This window comes from Nicotiana attenuata, unplaced genomic scaffold, assembly GCF_001879085.1.
Source record: "Nicotiana attenuata strain UT unplaced genomic scaffold, NIATTr2, whole genome shotgun sequence".
Classification (NCBI taxonomy): Eukaryota; Viridiplantae; Streptophyta; class Magnoliopsida; order Solanales; family Solanaceae; genus Nicotiana; species Nicotiana attenuata.
In genome coordinates, this window is record NW_017670754.1 from 261,991 (window position 1) to 280,618 (window position 18,628).

At 37.8% G+C, this 18,628-nt stretch overlaps 1 protein-coding gene across 4 annotated transcripts; it reads right to left on the reverse strand.

Moving 5' to 3' along the window:
- Positions 1-1,809: 1,809 nt before the first annotated feature.
- Positions 1,810-18,455, reverse strand: LOC109243025 (ABC transporter B family member 29, chloroplastic-like). Of its 4 annotated transcripts, XM_019409912.1 has the most exons (11): positions 17,737-18,453; positions 16,515-16,601; positions 16,311-16,418; positions 15,680-15,946; positions 12,862-12,945; positions 11,935-12,151; positions 11,756-11,841; positions 8,882-9,069; positions 8,169-8,298; positions 5,393-5,599; positions 3,003-3,215 (listed from the first exon to the last, which is right to left on the reverse strand). In XM_019409912.1, the coding sequence occupies exons 1-10, from the start codon at positions 18,328-18,330 to the stop codon at positions 5,453-5,455; spliced, it is 1,908 nt and encodes a 635-aa protein (XP_019265457.1). In that variant the 5' UTR covers positions 18,331-18,453; the 3' UTR covers positions 3,003-3,215; positions 5,393-5,452. The 4 variants fall into 4 exon arrangements, with proteins under 4 accessions (XP_019265459.1, XP_019265457.1, XP_019265458.1 ...); XM_019409914.1 differs by lacking the exons at positions 3,003-3,215; positions 5,393-5,599; positions 8,169-8,298 and adding exons at positions 1,810-2,181; positions 5,010-5,139 and having other exon boundaries at positions 17,737-18,455; XM_019409913.1 differs by lacking the exons at positions 5,393-5,599; positions 8,169-8,298 and adding an exon at positions 5,010-5,139 and having other exon boundaries at positions 3,003-3,422; positions 17,737-18,454.
- Between the last annotated feature and the right edge of the window lie 173 nt (positions 18,456-18,628).

Sequence of the window (18,628 nt, forward strand, 5' to 3'; positions counted from 1 at the left end):
AGTCTAGGACAGTGTCCTAAAGTTTGAAACTTATACAAGTAAACCTTCAAGACAATGTTTGAAGATGGTTAAATTAAGTGTTTTTTTCCAATCACATGTAAGTTCTTTTGTTGACTCTGCTTTAGGAGTAAATGAATATAATGGTTTAGGAAGAAATTAACATAAATGGTCTTCGATTATGATTAAAATTTAAAAGCTACATTTACAACTAACAGCTTGTTTGGATAGTTGTTACGTATCGTTTCATAATGTATCGTATCGTATTGTATTGTATTGTATCGTTTGATGAATACAATGTTTGAATGGATTGTGTCATTTTATCGTCGTTTCATGGTATCACGCACCAGTAATATGATGAAATAAACTTGCAATATTATAAAAAAAATTATGATACGATATATAAAAAGGTAGGATAAATGATAAAATAAAATTATTTGATACTGATGAAGGGTGAGTTTGAGAGAAAAACCTAAGGAAACGACGCGACCACACCAAATCGGTCGTTACATAAAGTGACACATTTCATCGTTACGTAACGACGGATTTAACAATACGATACAATAAATTTTAAATAATAATCAAAACAAACATTGCATTTAAAATAATAATATGATATGATAAACCATCCAAACAAGCTGTAAGCGTCGGTAACTGTTCGGGAAGCCATTTACCCAATATGTGAGAAGCGAAACAGTGTTATGTTATATCAAAGTCGACAGCTATATTAATTAGCACACAAATAGAAAAGCTACTTGATTAAGAATCTTGGATGATTTTACTAGAAAGCTTTGATACTTGAAAGCGCGTCAGTAGCAAACAAATCATTTACAGGCAATTTACACTTTTGGTTTGTATACTTTTTCTAACGTCACAAAAATATAGAGAGTACTTGTACAAGCAATTTAAACTTTTGGCATGTAGAATAGAAAAACTAGAAACAACTAATGTCACGACCCGGATTTCCCACCATCGGGAGTCGTGATGGCATCTACTGTCGGAGCTAGGCAAGCCAAGTACTAAAACATTTTTTGATGACATCACAACGATATAAATAAAACGAGTCATTTAAATAAAAACGGAAGTCTTAAAAACATAGATAACTGAAAACCAAATGCGGAAGTTTAAATACAACTCTACCCAGATCCAGTGTCACTGACTCAACAACATCCTACGAACTCAACCGTGCGATCAAATCGCCAAAATAACATCAAAATCAATGAATTAAACCTCAAAATCATCACTTTTTCATCAAACTTCATAAACTTTTATTTTTAGATATTTAGGTCCGAAACATGTCAAATGACGTCCGATTTCAACCAAATTTCACAGAAAGCGCTTAAACCACATATAAAACCTGTACCGGACGCCGTAACCAAAATACGGGCCCGACAACAACACGTTCTAATCAATTTCCTTTTCCAATTTCCATATTAATTTCTAAAAAACAATTTCACAGAAAAATTCATTTCTCGGGCTCTCGACCTCGGAATTCGACTCCGAGCATATGCCCGAGTCTCATATTTTTCTACGGACCCTCCGGGACCGTCCAATCACGGATCCGGATCCGTTTACCCAAAATGTTGACCAAAGTCAACTCTATTCATATTAATATCAAAATTCATCAATTTTTACACAGAATTCATATTTAAGTTTTCCGGCTAAGCGCCCGGACTGCGCACGCAAATCGAGGCAGGCCTAAATGAGGTTTTTAAGGCATCCTAGACACAGAATGAGTGAGAAAACAAGTGATGACCCTTTGGGTCGTCACAACTAATTTGTGTAGAAGTACTAAACTTAAAGCACTAAAACTAATTTATACTTTTGGCATGTAAAACAGAAAAACTAGAAACAACTAATCAAGTTGAACATCATTGAGCTCCTGTGCCATAAACAGCTATTTACAGACTACCAAATATATTGCCCCTGGCTAATTCTTTGTGGTTTATGGCGTTCATGGATGTAGCCAAGAAAAGGGGGTCGATGCGAAAATGCATATTCGTTTCCAAGAGGCAGACCTTTAGCTTCATACAAGCATCATATAGTTAAAGACAGAGATCCCAAAGAGCCATTTTGACCGTCCAAAAGAGCGGAGCGAGGAACCTCCCGCAAGTACCCATCCTCTAAAAGGAAAACTCGTTCAGCCATTAGAACTGTTTCCAAGCGGTGAGCAATCACTAGTACCTGCATGTAAAGATTTAGACAACAATTAGAATTGCCCTAAAGGATAGACGTGCATATGCGAAAGGTATCATCCATTTTTCTTGGCAATAAAATGCGTCATCAATTAGCAAACTTCAAATCAAAATCATATGACAATTATATTGCCAACAAAGTCAAATTTGTCGCATCACATGCACGNGGGGGAGGGGAGGGCTTCTTCTTCTTGTTTGCACTATCTGAGATCGTAGAGAGAGAGAGAGGACTTAGATCTTGATTTGAGATCTTCGAGTTCCTCCTCGAGCTTGGCGTTTCTTTCCTTTTGGTCCAGGGAAGAACTACGCGATTTTGCTAGGAAATCCCCACAGACGGCGCCAAAATTGTTTGACTCAAAAGTTATTACATACCTTATGAGTATAAAACAATATAAATAAATCACGGGAAAATCATAGCAAACCGTAATAATCCATTGGACCAAATGAAGGAAACGAAAATCAGTACTCAGGATTAGGGGGAGAGACATTAGAAGCCTTTATTTATAATATTGGTTTGGTCTGCCTCTCCATGAGAGGTTCAGAGCCTTACAATGGTGTTCCTTGTGCCCATAATATGGATCTCGTTATCTCTTTTTTCTCTCTCAATAGTGGTCAAGAAGAAGCACCCCTTTCTGGGATTTCCTCTCTTGGTATTTATAGCTGTGAGCTTCATGAGCTGGCAATAAGTGGCCGTGACCACGTTGGGATTTCGCCTTCATGGTGGCGGATAGGCCATGGCCTTGCTGATCGAACCAGATGCGGGTTGAATCTCGTTAATTCTGAGTGGTCGTGCCACTAATTAATCACGAATTAGCTTAAGACGGGATTAGCCTCGTTAATTATCGTGGGGTCGGATCGACCCATACAGCATGTAAAACAGAAAAACTAGAAAACTAATCAAGTAGAACAACATTGAGCTCGTGTGCCATAAACAGCTACTTATAGACTACCGAATATATTGCCCCTGGCTAATTCTTGGTGGTTTATGGCGTTCATGGATGTATCCAACTAACCAAGAAAAGGGTTTCGACGCGAAAATGCATATTCGTTTCCAAGAGGCAGACCTTTAGCTTCATACAAACATCATATCGTGAAAGACAGAGATCCCAGTGAGCCATTTTGACCGTCCAAAAGAGCAGAGCGAGGAACCTCCCGCAAGCACCCATCCTCTAAAAGGAAAATTCGTTCAGCCATTAGAACTGTTTCCAAGCGGTGAGCAATCACTAGTACCTGCATGTAAAGATTTAGACAACAATTAGAATTGCCCTAAAGGATAGACGTGCATATGCGAAAGGTATCATCCATTTTTCTTGGCAATAAAATGTGTCATCAATCAGCAAACTTCAAATCAAAATCATATGACAATTATATTGCCAACAAAGTCAAATTTGTCGCATCACATGCACGTTTTCAACAGCAAATTTGTCGCATTCCACTCACATTTTCAACAACATTCGTGAAGGATGTTTGATCGACAAGAATGAACATGATTCTTTGGCAACATATGATGCATTGTCAGATCTAAAAATAGCCACAAATTCAGTTCTTCCATTCAACAAAGAAAAATAAAAGCAAACAGGGCAAGGTCCAGAAAGCTCTTCATTAAAAGGTATCCACACAAATCTTACTTTCTGGTACATAAAACAATAATAAGAAAATTTAAGACGAATCAGTAGTTGCGTCACCTGGATCGCATAGTACTACGCAAAGCAGGAAATTTTTTTTGTAAAGCGAAAGTCCAGCTGAGACAGATTTAAGAACATCAGCGCCATACTAGCTCAGGCTCTAGGAAGGGCTACACATCATTCCTCTAAGTTGGAAATTCAAATCCTAAGTGTGTATGATTTACCCACCCCTCTTTGGATAATAGCACTACTTAAATTTCAGATATTATAGATCCTGATTTTGAAGAATATAACATAACATATAATAATGTGAAAGTGTTTTCCACTCTCCGCTTATACCAGTTCAACAATATCCTTTGTGGATGTCTCTTACAAAAAACGAAGAGAATGGAAAAGAAGTGATCATCACCAAAGTTTGGGTTTAAACAAATTTATGTTGTTTTTTATCGCATCTCAACATGGAAGATGTGAACATATACCGAGGAAAACACAAGTGATATTAGAAATGTTCGATTAGTCTATCTCCAGACATCATGATTTGCCTCTAATCTGGAATTACAAACCTTGCCAGCCCCCATGATTACAGGGGCAAGTGGGCAAAGGAAAAGAGAGAATTCCAAATCTTCGCAAACATCCCTAACTCGGAAGATTGATTGAGCAGACACAATGCTCCTCTGTCTACCTTCTAACCTCTTAGTGATTCCATTCTCGGTGTCAGTTAATCAGTTTAATTTGCTTTACATACACCCGACAGAACAAGTTAACTTTTGTTGAGTTACACAGTTGACCCACATGGACTCAGTAAGGACTTCCAAAGAGGTCTACAAAAGTCTTGGGTTCCTCAAATCATAGCATTATGGTGTTGAGTTGGAAGCTTGGATTCTCCACCACAGAAAAGAGGAATTAAAAGCCATTTACTCCCCTTCCAGATGTATTGCAAGGTTCTATATCTTGTGGACACTGTTAACCTATGTCACATCACTCATCTACTGTGGTCTGTGGGAGGAACCCTGCTTTATCAAAACATGCATTTTCTTTTTTGTATTTTTTCCAGTCGATATGCTTAATCATGGTTAATAGAGAGGACCTGAGTTCTAACTTGTCTTGTAAAATAATGACGAGGGACAGAGGGGAGGTGGAGAAGCCATGGTATTGAACTGTAAACAAAACTATAGAAGCTTCTTTTACTTACAGTACGATCTTGCATCAAGCGCTGCAGAGCTTGTCTCACCAACAACTCTGATTTGCTGTCTAATGCCGAAGTAGCTTCATCCAAAATCAGAATAGATGGATTCTGATAAAGTGCCCGAGCAATAGCTATTCTGGGATGAAAACAATGAAAAGGAATGAGAGGAACTTCCCTAGAACCAAAAGGACAGCTTTAACAGCCCCTACATTTGCAATTGCATTAAGTCTTTTGGGAACAAGGAGCATCAGATATCATGTTCTATTGCATTCCCTAACGACCTATACAATCCTTCAGTACCGATCTAACGAGAGGCTGAAATCAAACACACCCGAGATCCACTAACACTGACCACCAAAAATTGAAGAAAAAAAGAAGCAGCTNAAAGGGTTTCGACGCGAAAATGCATATTCGTTTCCAAGAGGCAGACCTTTAGCTTCATACAAACATCATATCGTGAAAGACAGAGATCCCAGTGAGCCATTTTGACCGTCCAAAAGAGCAGAGCGAGGAACCTCCCGCAAGCACCCATCCTCTAAAAGGAAAATTCGTTCAGCCATTAGAACTGTTTCCAAGCGGTGAGCAATCACTAGTACCTGCATGTAAAGATTTAGACAACAATTAGAATTGCCCTAAAGGATAGACGTGCATATGCGAAAGGTATCATCCATTTTTCTTGGCAATAAAATGCGTCATCAATCAGCAAACTTCAAATCAAAATCATATGACAATTATATTGCCAACAAAGTCAAATTTGTCGCATCACATGCACGTTTTCAACAGCAAATTTGTCGCATTCCACTCACATTTTCAACAACATTCGTGAAGGATGTTTGATCGACAAGAATGAACATGATTCTTTGGCAACATATGATGCATTGCCAGATCTAATAATAGCCACAAATTCAGTTCTTCCATTCAACAAAGAAAAATAAAAGCAAACAGGGAAAGGTCCAGAAAGCTCTTCATTAAAAGGTATCCACACAAATCTTACTTTCTGGTACATAAAACAATAACAACAAAATTTCAGACGAATCAGTAGTTGCGTCACCTGGATCGCATAGTACTACGCAAAGCAGGAATTTTTTTTTGTAAAGCAAAAGTCCAGCTGAGACAGATTTAAGAACATCAGCTACATACTAGCTCAGGCTCTAGGAAGGGTTACACATCATTCCTCTAAGTTGGAAATTCAAATCCTAAGTGTGTATGATTTACCCACCCCTCTTTGGATAGTAGCACTACTTAAATTTCAGAAATTATAGATCCTGATTTTGAAGAATATAACAACATATAATAATGTGAAAGTGTTTTCCACTCTGCGCTTATACCAGTTCAACAATAATATCCTTTGTGGATGTCTATTACCAAAAAGGAAGAGAACGGAAAAGAAGTGGTCTTCACCAAAGTTTGGGTGCAAACAAATTTATGTTGTTTTTTATCGCATCTCAACATGGAAGATGTGAAGATATACTGAGGAAAACACAAATGATTTGAGAAATGTTCAATTAGTCTATCTCCAGACATCATGATTTGCTTCTAATCTGGAATTACAAACCTTGCCAGCCCCCATGATTACAGGGGCAAGTGGGCAAAGGAAAAGAGAGAATTCCAAATCTTCGCAAACATCCCTACTCGGAAGATTGATTGAGCAGACACAATGCTCCTCTGTCTACCTTCTAACCTCTTAGTGATTCCATTCTCGGTGTCAGTTAATCAGTTTAATTTGCTTTACATACACCCGACAGAACAAATTAACGTTTGTTGAGTTACAAAGTTGACCCACATTGACTCAGTAAGGACTTCCAAAGAGGTCTACAAAAGTCTTGGGTCCCTCAAATCATAGCCTTATGGTGTTGAGTTGGAAGCTTGGATTCTCCACCACAGAAAAGAGGAATTAAAAGCCATTTACTCCCCTTCCAGATGTATTGCAAGGCTCTACATCTTGTGAACACTGTTAACCTATGTCTCATCACTCATCTACTGTGGGAGGAATCCTGCTTTATCAAAACAGGCATTTTCTTTTTTGTATTTATTTCCGGTCGATATGCTTTATCATGGTTAATAGCATTGTTATCAAAGGCGAAAAGCGCAAAAAAACTCTAAGGTCTGTTGGGGCTTTAAGCGCAAAGCGCAAATAAAGCGTGAGCTTTAATGAAAAAAGGCGCAACTGGAGAAAAAGTAAAAATATGTATTTGTAGTCCAAGACTAATAATTATAAGCACGAATAATAAATATATGGATAAAGAAATTGAAAAAAAATTACGATAAAGTGAAATATCAATTGTTTAATGTTGCCTTTTCAGGTTTACACTCATTGGTAAGGAAAAGTATGCCTTAGAGCCTTGATGCGATATTAAAGCGCCCACAAAGCGAGGCGAAGCGCCCAACAAGTTTTGAGCCTCGCTTCAGGGCTTATGCGCGCTTTAAGCGCGCCTTTGACAACACTGGTTAATAGAAAGGGTGGGCGTGGCTCCCGTGGATGACAAGATGCGGGAAGCGCGGCTTAGATGGTTCGGACACGTGCGGAGGAGAAGCCTAGATGCACCGGTTAGGAGGTGTGAACGGTTGACTTTGGCAGGTACGAGAAGAGGCAGAGGGCGGCCTAAAAAGTATTGGGGCGAGGTGATTAGGCAAGACATGGTGCGGCTTCAGATTTCCGAGGACATGGCTCTTGATAGAAACATGTGGAGGTCGAGCATTAGGGTGGTAGGCTAGGGGGTAGTCGAGAGTTCTTCCTCTTTGTACCGGGTAGTCTGATAGAGTTTTGTTTAGGTTTGTTAGCGGTCTATGTTGTGTTCACATTGTTGTTTTGCATAGTTTTGTGTTATTGTCCTTTCACTTATTCGTGTTGTTATTTCCTTCTGGCATCTTTTGTTGTTACATGCCTTTTCTCTTGTTTCTTTTCTGATATTATTGTCTCTCCTGTTGAGCCGAGAGTCTCCTGGAAACAGCCTCTCTACCCTTTTCGGGGTAGGGGTAAGGTCTGCGTACACTCTACTCTCCCAGACCCCACTAGTGGAATTTTACTGGGTATGTTGTTGTATGGTTAATAGAGAGGACCTGAGTTCTAACTTGTCTTGTAAAATAATGACGAGGGGAAGAGGGGAGGTGGAGAAGCCATGGTATTGAACTGTAAACAAAAGTATAGAAGCTTCTTTTACTTACAGTACGATTTTGCATCAGGCGCTGCAGAGCTTGTCTCACCAACAACTCTGATTTGCTGTCTAATGCCGAAGTAGCTTCATCCAAAATCAGAATAGATGGATTCTGGTAAAGTGCCCGAGCAATAGCTATTCTGGGATGCAAACAATAAAAAGGAATGAGAGGAACTTCCCTAGAACCAAAAGGTCAGCTTTTACAGCCCCTACATTTGCAATTGCATTAAGTCTTTTGGGAACAAGGAGCATCAGATATCATGTTCTATTGCATTCCCTAACGACCTATCCCAGACAATCCTTCAGTACCGATCTAATGAGAGGCTGAATTCAAACACACCCGAGATCCACTAACACTGACCACCAAAAATTGAAGAAAAGAAGAAGAAGCTCTAGTGCCTGAAAAGGTGATCCCAAATGAATTTGGCAAAACATTAATTTGTCGAGAAAAAAACAGCTGTAGAGGAAGACCTAAGGCCAACCTGAGAACCACGAACTTTGCGATATCAGATTTAATTCTTTTTCTAACGTTTTTGGATTGACAGAAAACTTTCTTGCTGTGTGTTTCTGTTACTCCCTTCATTTGACTAGTAAGTGATTAAGTTCTCAAGAGGGGAAAGCTTTTTCTAAAAATCTAAGGCATACTACTGATAGATTGTGCATGACCGAGATAGATAAAAAAATTCAAAAAATCAAAGTGTATTGCTGGGGAAAGTATCATACCTTTGCTTCTGCCCTCCACTAAAAATTGAGCCCCTAGGTCCAACATTTGTCTCATAGCTAAGAGGAAGCGATTCAATAAATTCATCTGCACTTGCAGTTCTTGCAGCAAGCTTCACTCTCTCCATATCAATACCAGTCATTCTATCCCTATATCCAATGTTCTCGGCAACAGTTCCAGAAAATAATGTCTGATAAATTTTTAAAACAAAGTAGAAAACAATTTAGCCATGAAATCCCTCTTAGTTGACCAGACTAGCATGGACTTGAAGAATATATGCCCGTAAAGTGTGAAAAGCGAGCAGTTGGTTCAAGAAGACGCGATATCTTCGCTAAAACTTAAAAACCAAAGGTTTACAGTTTCCAATAGAGCATCTTAGTTCCGTGTTGAGTCTAATGTCTACTTTTGATCACTGAAATGTTTCAACCAACTTCTGGATAAAGCAATATCGCCCCTCTTTCAGACCAGGTATTTTAAACTGGCATATAAATAGCAGTTCAACTTATTTTAGGAAGCTTTTATCTTTAATTGTATATGAGCACAACATGACAGAAATTGAGGGAGTATCATTTCGAATTCTTCGAGATGAGGAGCTTTGCCAAATACGGAAGTAAAATAAGTTGAGATGGACCGAAAAGGTAACAAGATCAATCAGAAGGACAAGCATTATCCTAGAAAAATTGATGCTCCTTAGCTAATAAAATAAGCATGCAGCAAACATTTTTACAAAGGCAAAGAGCAGAACATGATAATTAGCATCATCTAGGAAATATGAATTTTGGTAATTGCAATTGCTTCTTACTAAAAAATGCATGAACGAGCCACACTGAAAGTTTTAGTGTGGAAAAACTGGGCAAAACATTTTAATTGAAATATATTAACTGCAATTTTTCTCCATACCCACTCATTAGGAAATGAAACCTAATAATGTGTAAACTGCATCTGAGTCTTGAATACTTTACTGACAAACTCTTTATATCTCCTAAGACTACTTTAACTGACCAGACTAGTATAGAGTTTAGAAGAAGATAGTGTCTACCACATACGAGTTAGTTAGAGATTATTACATAGAGCATCTTAGTTCCATGCTGGGATTTTCAAAGTCTACTTTTGAGCAATGAAATTTTCAACATACACCTTCTACTGTACCGACTTCAAGATAAAGCAATATTGCCCCTTTCACCTCTGGGTATTTCTGAACTGGCATAAAATTTGAAGTTGGACTGGTATACAGTTTAGATCTTTAATAATAGTAATAACAATAATATAATTTACTTAATAGAAAACCTTGAAATTTTTTTTTAATTTTAATTGCCAACTGGACTAGCCACTCAATCTACCCTACAACTTCTGGCGGTGTATATTTACCAGATATATTACGCTAACAAACAAGCCAAGAATTTAAGAGACTTATTTCTTAATATGTCCGCTAGCTTTCACGGAAAATCATCCCCAGATCATGTACAAGCAGCCGATGAAAATCATATCCCAAAACTTGAAAGCTGGAGTATGATCCGAATACCAACTTTCATGTATCCATCTCCGTATACATTCAATTTCTTCTCAATAGACCTCTGCCTATCTTCCTCATATTGACCTAAAAGCACTAAAGCTTGAAATAACAAAAGACCGCCCAACTTTCTATTTAATCCAATTACATGTATGTGAGAAAAAAAGGGAGAGTTTTGGAAAGACGCGTGAAGACAGTTGCCTTAGGCCTAAAAGCTTTTCCAGGCACAGTTCACAAAGTATATTGCAGATTTAACCAGTGTTGGACTTTCGTATTTTCACTATTATACACTGCACAAAGTATATTGCAGATTTAACCAGTGTTGGACTCTAACAACTTACAAAAATCAGAAATCAGCTTTCCACAATTTGACCTCCAAGAAAGAGATTGAAGCCATATAATTAGGAAACATAGGTAATCCAAGGCAATGGCCAATTGGCTCCAAAGAGACATCTGTCTATAGAGAACCTGAAAGCACTTTGTAAGACAGCTTCTTGAGCTATGTTCTAGTTAGCTAATAAGTAGCTGCTCCTCGAATCAGACTGAAGCACAAAGAAGGCAAGAACCCCTGGTGGGGGGGGTAGGGGGGGGGGGGTTTTTACTTGGACTGCACATCAATCAAGAAGCACTCTTCTAACATTGTACTTCCTACACTAAGAAAGTTCTCTAAAATCAATGCGACAGCTTTTCTTAATGTCTCGGGGAACAAAGAAGAAAATATGAAATAAATGTTAGAGCAAAATCAAAGACTATAAACTAGAGGAAACAGTCCCCTCACTTGAAAACCATGCAGTATATAATTAAAATTTAGGTTAACAAGCCATGGAAAATTGATTCTTTAGAGAATCTTTAGATGACTTGTCTAAAAGCCCTCTCCTTTGACTAGATACTTGCAGTGTAAAACCCTCATATTTAGCAACAATCTGATCATCGAACCTCTATCGGCTCTTATAATATATTCGAGTCTCCAATTATCGCCCTCCACATCGAGGATAGCAATCAACTGCTTTACCCCTGTACTGCCAGGTGATTCTGGTGAAAAACCCAGTAGCTAGTTCTTCACAAATATAGCAACTTTTTATTTTATAGAACATGAAACTTTTAAGGTGAAAGGCTCACAAACAGGAGGATCATGCTCAGAAGTAGATTTCTTAAACTAGTAACTGCCAATGAATCTCCACTCCCAACCCCCAACTCCACCAAATATAATTGCACATCAACAAAAGAAAATGGAAAAAACTTACGGCTACTCCATCTGCCATTCGACAGTGAAATGCATAAGCATCACACGTCTTCAACACTACAGCAACCAACCATAAATAAAGGATTAGCAATATGTGGAAATAATTAAGAGGCTTGGACTTACTGTATCTTGAGAGACCAGACCAACATGTCTCCTCAAACTCTCTAATCGTATGCCTCTAATATCCAAACCATCAATCAGAACGGAACCTGTCAGTGAGTAACTAAACTTTGTCATGCGACAACAAAAGATAACTTCCGTATTCATCATTGGCGACCAATTGTAATGACAAAACTACTAACCTTGTAAAGGATCATATAGGCGAAGCAGGAGTTTTACAAGAGTCGTTTTTCCTCCTCCTGATGGTCCACACAGAGCAACGATTTCTCCAGATTTAATATGCAAGTCCAAGTTTTTCAATACAAGAGGTCCATTGTCTCCATATCGAAAAGAGACATTATAGTATTTTACTTCTCCAGCGACACAATGTAAGTCAACAGCATTTGGGTTCACAGTTTCCTGTACATTTATGCATAGTAGATATTCAGGCACACCTTAACAGCCTGATGCTAAATTTCTAATTGATTAAAAGGGAAAAAAACTAATTGAAAGTTACAATACTAATACTAATTGCAATGATGTTTAGCATAGAAGCAACCTATATTAAAGGAAATTAGAAATTTATGTTAGCCAAGATCAATCAATCTTAGGTTACTCATTGGTGGAATACTGGGCAATCCAAAATATTTTTGAATTTTCCAAAAAAAAAAAAAAAAAAAAAGATTCCAATTGATACAATGTAGAAGGTGAAAGAATCAAAGCGTAAACAGACCACCAAATAGGACGGAGCTTTCTAAATTCTAAGAATATATATGAAAAATAGATAGAACTGAAATTGGTGGCCATTGGAGAGCAATCTTTTTTCAGAAATTAATGCATAATATGAGTATAAGATGACAATTATCTATCTTGCAATAACCACGTTGATGGTAGCAGTTGTAAGTATTCAACTCTTAAATCTGACAGTGTCTATAGTTTGGTTTCAGGTCCAAGGGTGGAAGGATAAATTATTCAGAACAGTAACTGACGCAGGAGCCTAATTCTACTTCTGCTGATCTCCATCCTACATGCCATTACCAAAGTTATAACTAGCATTGGACCATCATATCTAAGGAAAAAGAATCACGAGTACAAACATTTCCTTAGAAATCAACAAGTTGTATATTTACCTCGGGTTCAAAGCTAGTCAAATTAAATAAGCGCTGAATTGCTGGCTCTCCTTGTTTTAATTCATTGTATGCTTTCCCCGCATCCTGCACAACTCTTAGATTCAGATTGATAGCTAAGACTGATCCACTTGCTGAGCCATAATAAGAAAATGCAGCAGTGTGGGAGAAGTCTAGCCGAACAAGAAGTAGAAACAACAACAGACAATCAAAGAGCAAAGAGAAACATAAAAGTAAAGTCACTTCAATTTAAATGGTGAGAGAAGTTAATCAAATTTATGAAGTCTCAGGCTCGAAAGAAGCTTCTTCGCTTAAGGAAAGTTTCGAGTGATTCACAGTACTATTCAAAGCTTCCTATAGATGCCTTATGATGTGAGAACGACCTCCTGAGTAACTCTGTTCTACTTCGTTCAGTTCAGGTACCTGGAGAATTTGGTACTTATATCTGCAATTTATAAGGTAACATTATCTCGTGGTTGATAGTTACTTGAAGGTTGTGCTGCTCTATTCTTATCCTAACGCCCAAAGACAAATGAAGCTACTGTACGCATTCCTAGACTCTCAAGTAGATCTCTGTATATTTGTTCTATAAGAGCATCGGACAATTGTAATTACTTGGTCCTTGTTTCCTTTATCTTTTAGCCACTTTCTGATTTGATCTCATCTCTAGCTCCTTAAAGTTCCTCCTTTTGATACAAACATTCTAACTCTTCAAGAGCACAGCATTTTACTAGGAAAAAGGAAAATGTGGCTAGTATATTGTCATTTTTCATAATGTAGCCTTGGAAAGAATGTGAAAAAGAAGATATATTGAGAAAGAATTGCTTTTCATTCCCTCAATCATGTTGGGTTGAAATAGTGACTCCAAGTAATCTAAAAGGGGTAAATATGTGATTCCAACACCTAATTACATAATCACATGAATTCTCAACATTTCCACATTTACAAGGTATGGGTTCTTGCATTTTTTCAATCTCCTAACAGTGACATTCTTTTTTCGTGATAAAGGTAGAGTCCGGCCAGCTTGTATGAGCATCGACTATTCTTCTAGGTACCTTCTACCTCCTAACAGTATAGGTACCGAGTAACTAAGCCCACCAAGGCTTAATTGGATCGGAAGAAATCACAAAGAGCTTTTTTCGTCCCTGCTGGGATTCGAACTTTAGTCTCCAAGATTTGCACCCACTTTCTGATATTGACATTTGTAACACTCGTCCTCAAGTTAAAGAATACATCGTGTATGCTCCTAACTTGCAGATATACTCAATTATGGATCCACAGAGTGATTTTGTAAGAATATCTACTAATTGATCATTTGAGCTGAGTAATTGTCGCAATCCATTCCGATTCAATCTTTTGGAGGTATTCTCTGCACTTAGCAATGCAGGGAAGAGTCGCCCACGTGAAAACACACTCAAACCAGCAGGCACAAAAGAGAGCACACAGTGACTTGCCATTACTTTTGAGTTTTGACATAAGCAAAATATCATTAGCATGCCTTATTTATTCTTATAATAAATAATTTATCAGAAAAGCATCCAGCGTATACTATCCATATACAACTATACATTAAGCCACTTACTCACTCATCTCCTTGCAAACTCCCCCTTTTGATCATACAAGATCCAATATATGACTTGGAAGGAAAACAAGAATATCATGCTAACACAAATTCCTTTCATTGTATTGGGCTCCCCTCTAGAGCCTTTACCGCATTCCAACCTCTGAAACTGTCATTGGTTACATCTGTTTATTATTGGAGTGCCTTATTTCTTCTTAATTAATTCATGGATTTACCAGCTTCAAGGCCTTTTTGAGCAAGCTAGATTTTCATAATTACTTAGCCTTAGTCTTAGTTCATATAGGAAATTCAGCCTGGACCCTACCACAAGTACTACTACCTCAGTCTACTTGGAGGAAATTAAAGATTAGATCTCTACGAATTTTATGAACTCTTGAAGCTTTGTTAGATGTTTGAACTTAACAATTGATATTAGAAAACATGCCAGAATCAATTCTTAACCCAAAAGAGATCAGATATGAAATAAAAGGGTCTCCTAAAGAGAAATAAATATCGATTAATGCCCAATAAAACTTCTAAGTAAATAAACATCACAAAGCGTTTAGCAGGAGTACCCCATCCAGCAGCATTTGTCCCATATCTGCAAAGAGCCAACCACAATCTATGGCTCCAAAGCTTTACACATAACAGGTCAAATGGTTGAAGGTAGACTCTGGCAGAAGAGATGAGCAAAGGTGACAGCAAAGCAGCAAATAAGTCAAAACTAGTGCAGACAGAAACTGCTTTTTGAAAATTTGAACATGCTGCATCTAATTATATGCCACAGGTTCAATCCCAGCTAGGCAAAATCACTAGGTAATTTCTTTGCATCTGCCTAAACCTTGGTAGGCAAAGTACCTGGTACCTGTGCTGGTGGAAGGTAGCAAATACTCGATGATAGCCGAGATGCTTATAAGTTGGCCCGAACACCACCCTCATAAAAAAGTTATGCTACAATTATTTGATAGGCACGTAATTAAGAGGTTATGTTGGTTATTACTTCATTAACTGTAATGTTATAAGAAAAATATGAAGTAGTCGTTTGAAAGTTGGTTTAAGGGGAGAAATTCACATAAAGTTCGAATTTGTATTCTTGAAATTCGTCAAAGTTAATCAGGAAAATTATTAGTTTAGAAGTGTGCTATATAAATTGGATGGTAATATAAACTTATCCATCTTAGTCCAAAGATAGGAGGCAAATCAAAATTTCAAACAATTGAAAATACAGAAACATAATCCTTCCAATAAATGAAGCATTACCTGGATTGGGGAGATCAGCAGAACTAGGGATGTTACAAAAGAAACCATGGCAGAGCAATCAAAAGAACCTTTTGAAACTACCAGCGTGCCAGTGCAAAATGTGAATAAGACGCCAAAATATATTGCTTGTACCAACTGAGGAATAAATGCCTTCAACTTCTTCTTTCCCATAGTCGCGGATAGATCAGCAAAAGCAAGTGACTGGAACCTTTTGCTTTCACAGGACTCTGCATTGTTTGCCTTCACAAAAAGAATTGATGGGAGGATCTGTAACAAAGAGCAATTTGGCTTCAGTTGGCATAGAAAGCTTGATTCATTGAATATAAGGAAGAGGGTAACATAGAACAAAAGAAGCTTGAAAAGAGGGTAGAAGGTGGAAGAAGTTTTCTCCATGTGTTGGAATGCCCGTGAGCATATGTACATTTTGGAAAACCAAAGAGGTATACCAAACCAATACACACTTACGAAAACTAAGAAGCTACTGCACTTGACGAATAATCGTATTGAAATGAGATGGTGGCCCTCAATAACACAGAATGATATAGAGAATTCATATGTTTTGAATTGAAGCTAGTCGATAGATTCATTGAATTGCCTAAGGAAAAGGAAAAACCAAACTAAAAACACTTACCTCATTCAGATAGGAAGAGAGAGAAGCAACAGCAAGTTGTGCCTTGTTAGATACGTCACGAAGTTTTTCGCCCAGGTAACCAATCATAAAACCCATCAATGGAATCACCTTAAATGACACCCATCAAAGTTCAATATAAACTCATCCAACACTCATAAATAATTCATAATTATAGAAGACAAGAACTAATGCATCATTTATCACCAAGGCAGAAAGTAATGATAGAACAGGGCTGATGACCAACATCTGAATTGCCATTGCTGATAACTGAAGACTACTTGGAACAATCGTCTGTAAATCACAAAGCACAAGATTTAGAAAGAGAAGGGAAGGGGTTTATTGAAGACATAAAAGTACAAGTGTCCGTTCTCTAACAGCTTAAACTTTTCATGAATAATTGTTCGATATGGTACTAATAGCAATCATGAGTTTTTAGTCCACCGAACACTTCTCAACAAAAATATTTCTATGTGCTCAGTCTAGGAAAAAGAATCACGCCACAAGTAAAGGACATCTTGCAAACATAACATAAACATCCTAGTTCAAATCTTATGGCCACTAGGGCCGAAGCTAGGTTCAAGTAAGGGGGTTCAGTTGAATCCCTTTCTCCGGAAAATTATACTATTAAAATAGGGAAAAACAAATTTCTTTATTTATATATAAACTGGTGAATCCCTTTGACATAAGTGAAGATTCTAATCTAGTGTAGTACTAAAGGGTTCAATAGGTCACATGTTCAAATCCTATGTATGACATTCCACCCATCAAAACAAATATTTCACATGCTTGATCCAAGATAGTTAAATAATAAGAGGGCGGTTACAAGCACAACAAATAAGTAAAAGTTTGCCCTTCTAGCCATTTAAACTTTTAGATAATGTGGTTCACAAGTTCAAAAGCATAAAATATAAAGAACCGGATGCTCCCAGCGGTTTGGTACTTGGGGGTACCAAAGTATCATTGTCTTAATGCAGTTCACACAATTCAACATTATAAATATACAGAACCGGATGCTCCATGTTTTTGATAGTTAGTTGGGAGTACCCTTACAGAAGCGGATTCAAAATTTGAACTTTTTGGGTTCGAGTTTGAAATCAATTATTTATACTTATTTACCAAAGTCACATATGATAGAGGCGGATCCAGGATTTAAGCTCTATGAGTTCAATCTTTTAGTTTTTTTCACGTTGAATCCATTATATTTTTGAAGTTATGGGTTCATATCTACTGTTTGTTCAATTTTAATGAAATTTTAATCATAAATTTACACTTCGCGTTGACTGATTTCATATGAACATGGTATTCCAAAGCTACAACCTCCCCTGCATATCCAGGTATGAGCCAAAGCTACTAAGTTCGAATGAACCTCTAATATATACACTATATTGGTACATGAGTACTAAAGCATCAACGTTTCTCAACTCACATTCAAGAGAGAATAAACAGTATCAGCAACATCAGAAGCCTCAGCAGTAATCCTGTAGGCAACATCTCCAGCAGCAATCCCACTCCCTCCCTCAAAAAACCCTAAATCTCTCTGCAAAACCTTACGGAAAACATAAACCCTCATCTTATACACACAATTCAACGCAGCTTCCCATAGAAGCGCTTGCTGCAGATAATTACCAATGAGTCGAACGACAAACAAAGCGCCTAAGACCAAACACTCCTCTCTCAACCTCAGAACATCCAACGGAGGATTCATGAGAGACGAGAATTTCCCTACTTTGGGAATAATTTTGGAGAGAGAGTAAACGGATATTGCACTGCATATCCATCCACAGAGGATTGGTTGCCATTCCGACAGGAGATAGGGTTTAAGAGGAGCTAAAGAGGTGAATTTGCCGGAGTTCGCAGCGGCGCGTGGGGATGATGATTTGATTGATAAAGCGGATGTGGAAATTGGGAAATTGAAGATGATGTTAATTGGTTTGGTGGATTGGTAGGGGACGGTGAGTTTGTGGTGGCGAATTGGTGGTGAATGGCCGTAATACGGCGGTTTCAGGTGAATTAGGGACATTTCCTTTTGCCGGTGGAATTTTCAAAAGGAAATTTCACCGTTGGAGGGTGATTCGCGCGCTTGCGTGGCAGTCGCACCCCTTAATATTCATATCGGTTGCCTTCCAAAGTTTCATAAGTATGTTTTTTGTTTCTTTTTATAACATTGAAAATATATCATATTAAACAATTTAATCATAAAAATTACCAATCAAAAGTAAGAATATATATATAACATTTTGATCATGGTTAAGTGATAAAAGTTTATATGCAAAGCACAAATTTTGCACTCATCTAGTTGGTGGAAATATTGAGCGTGG

Coding starts and splice junctions, on each gene's coding strand:
- LOC109243025 (XM_019409914.1), bottom strand. CDS start 18,330: ATGTCCCTAATTCACCTGAAACCGCCGTATTACGGCCATTCACCACCA. Junction 15,947..16,310: donor TCTCTTCCTATCTGAATGAG/GTAAGTGTTTTT, acceptor TCTTTGTTACAG/ATCCTCCCATCAATTCTTTT. Junction 2,182..5,009: donor GCTTGATGCAAGATCGTACT/GTAAGTAAAAGA, acceptor CTTTACATGCAG/GTACTAGTGATTGCTCACCG.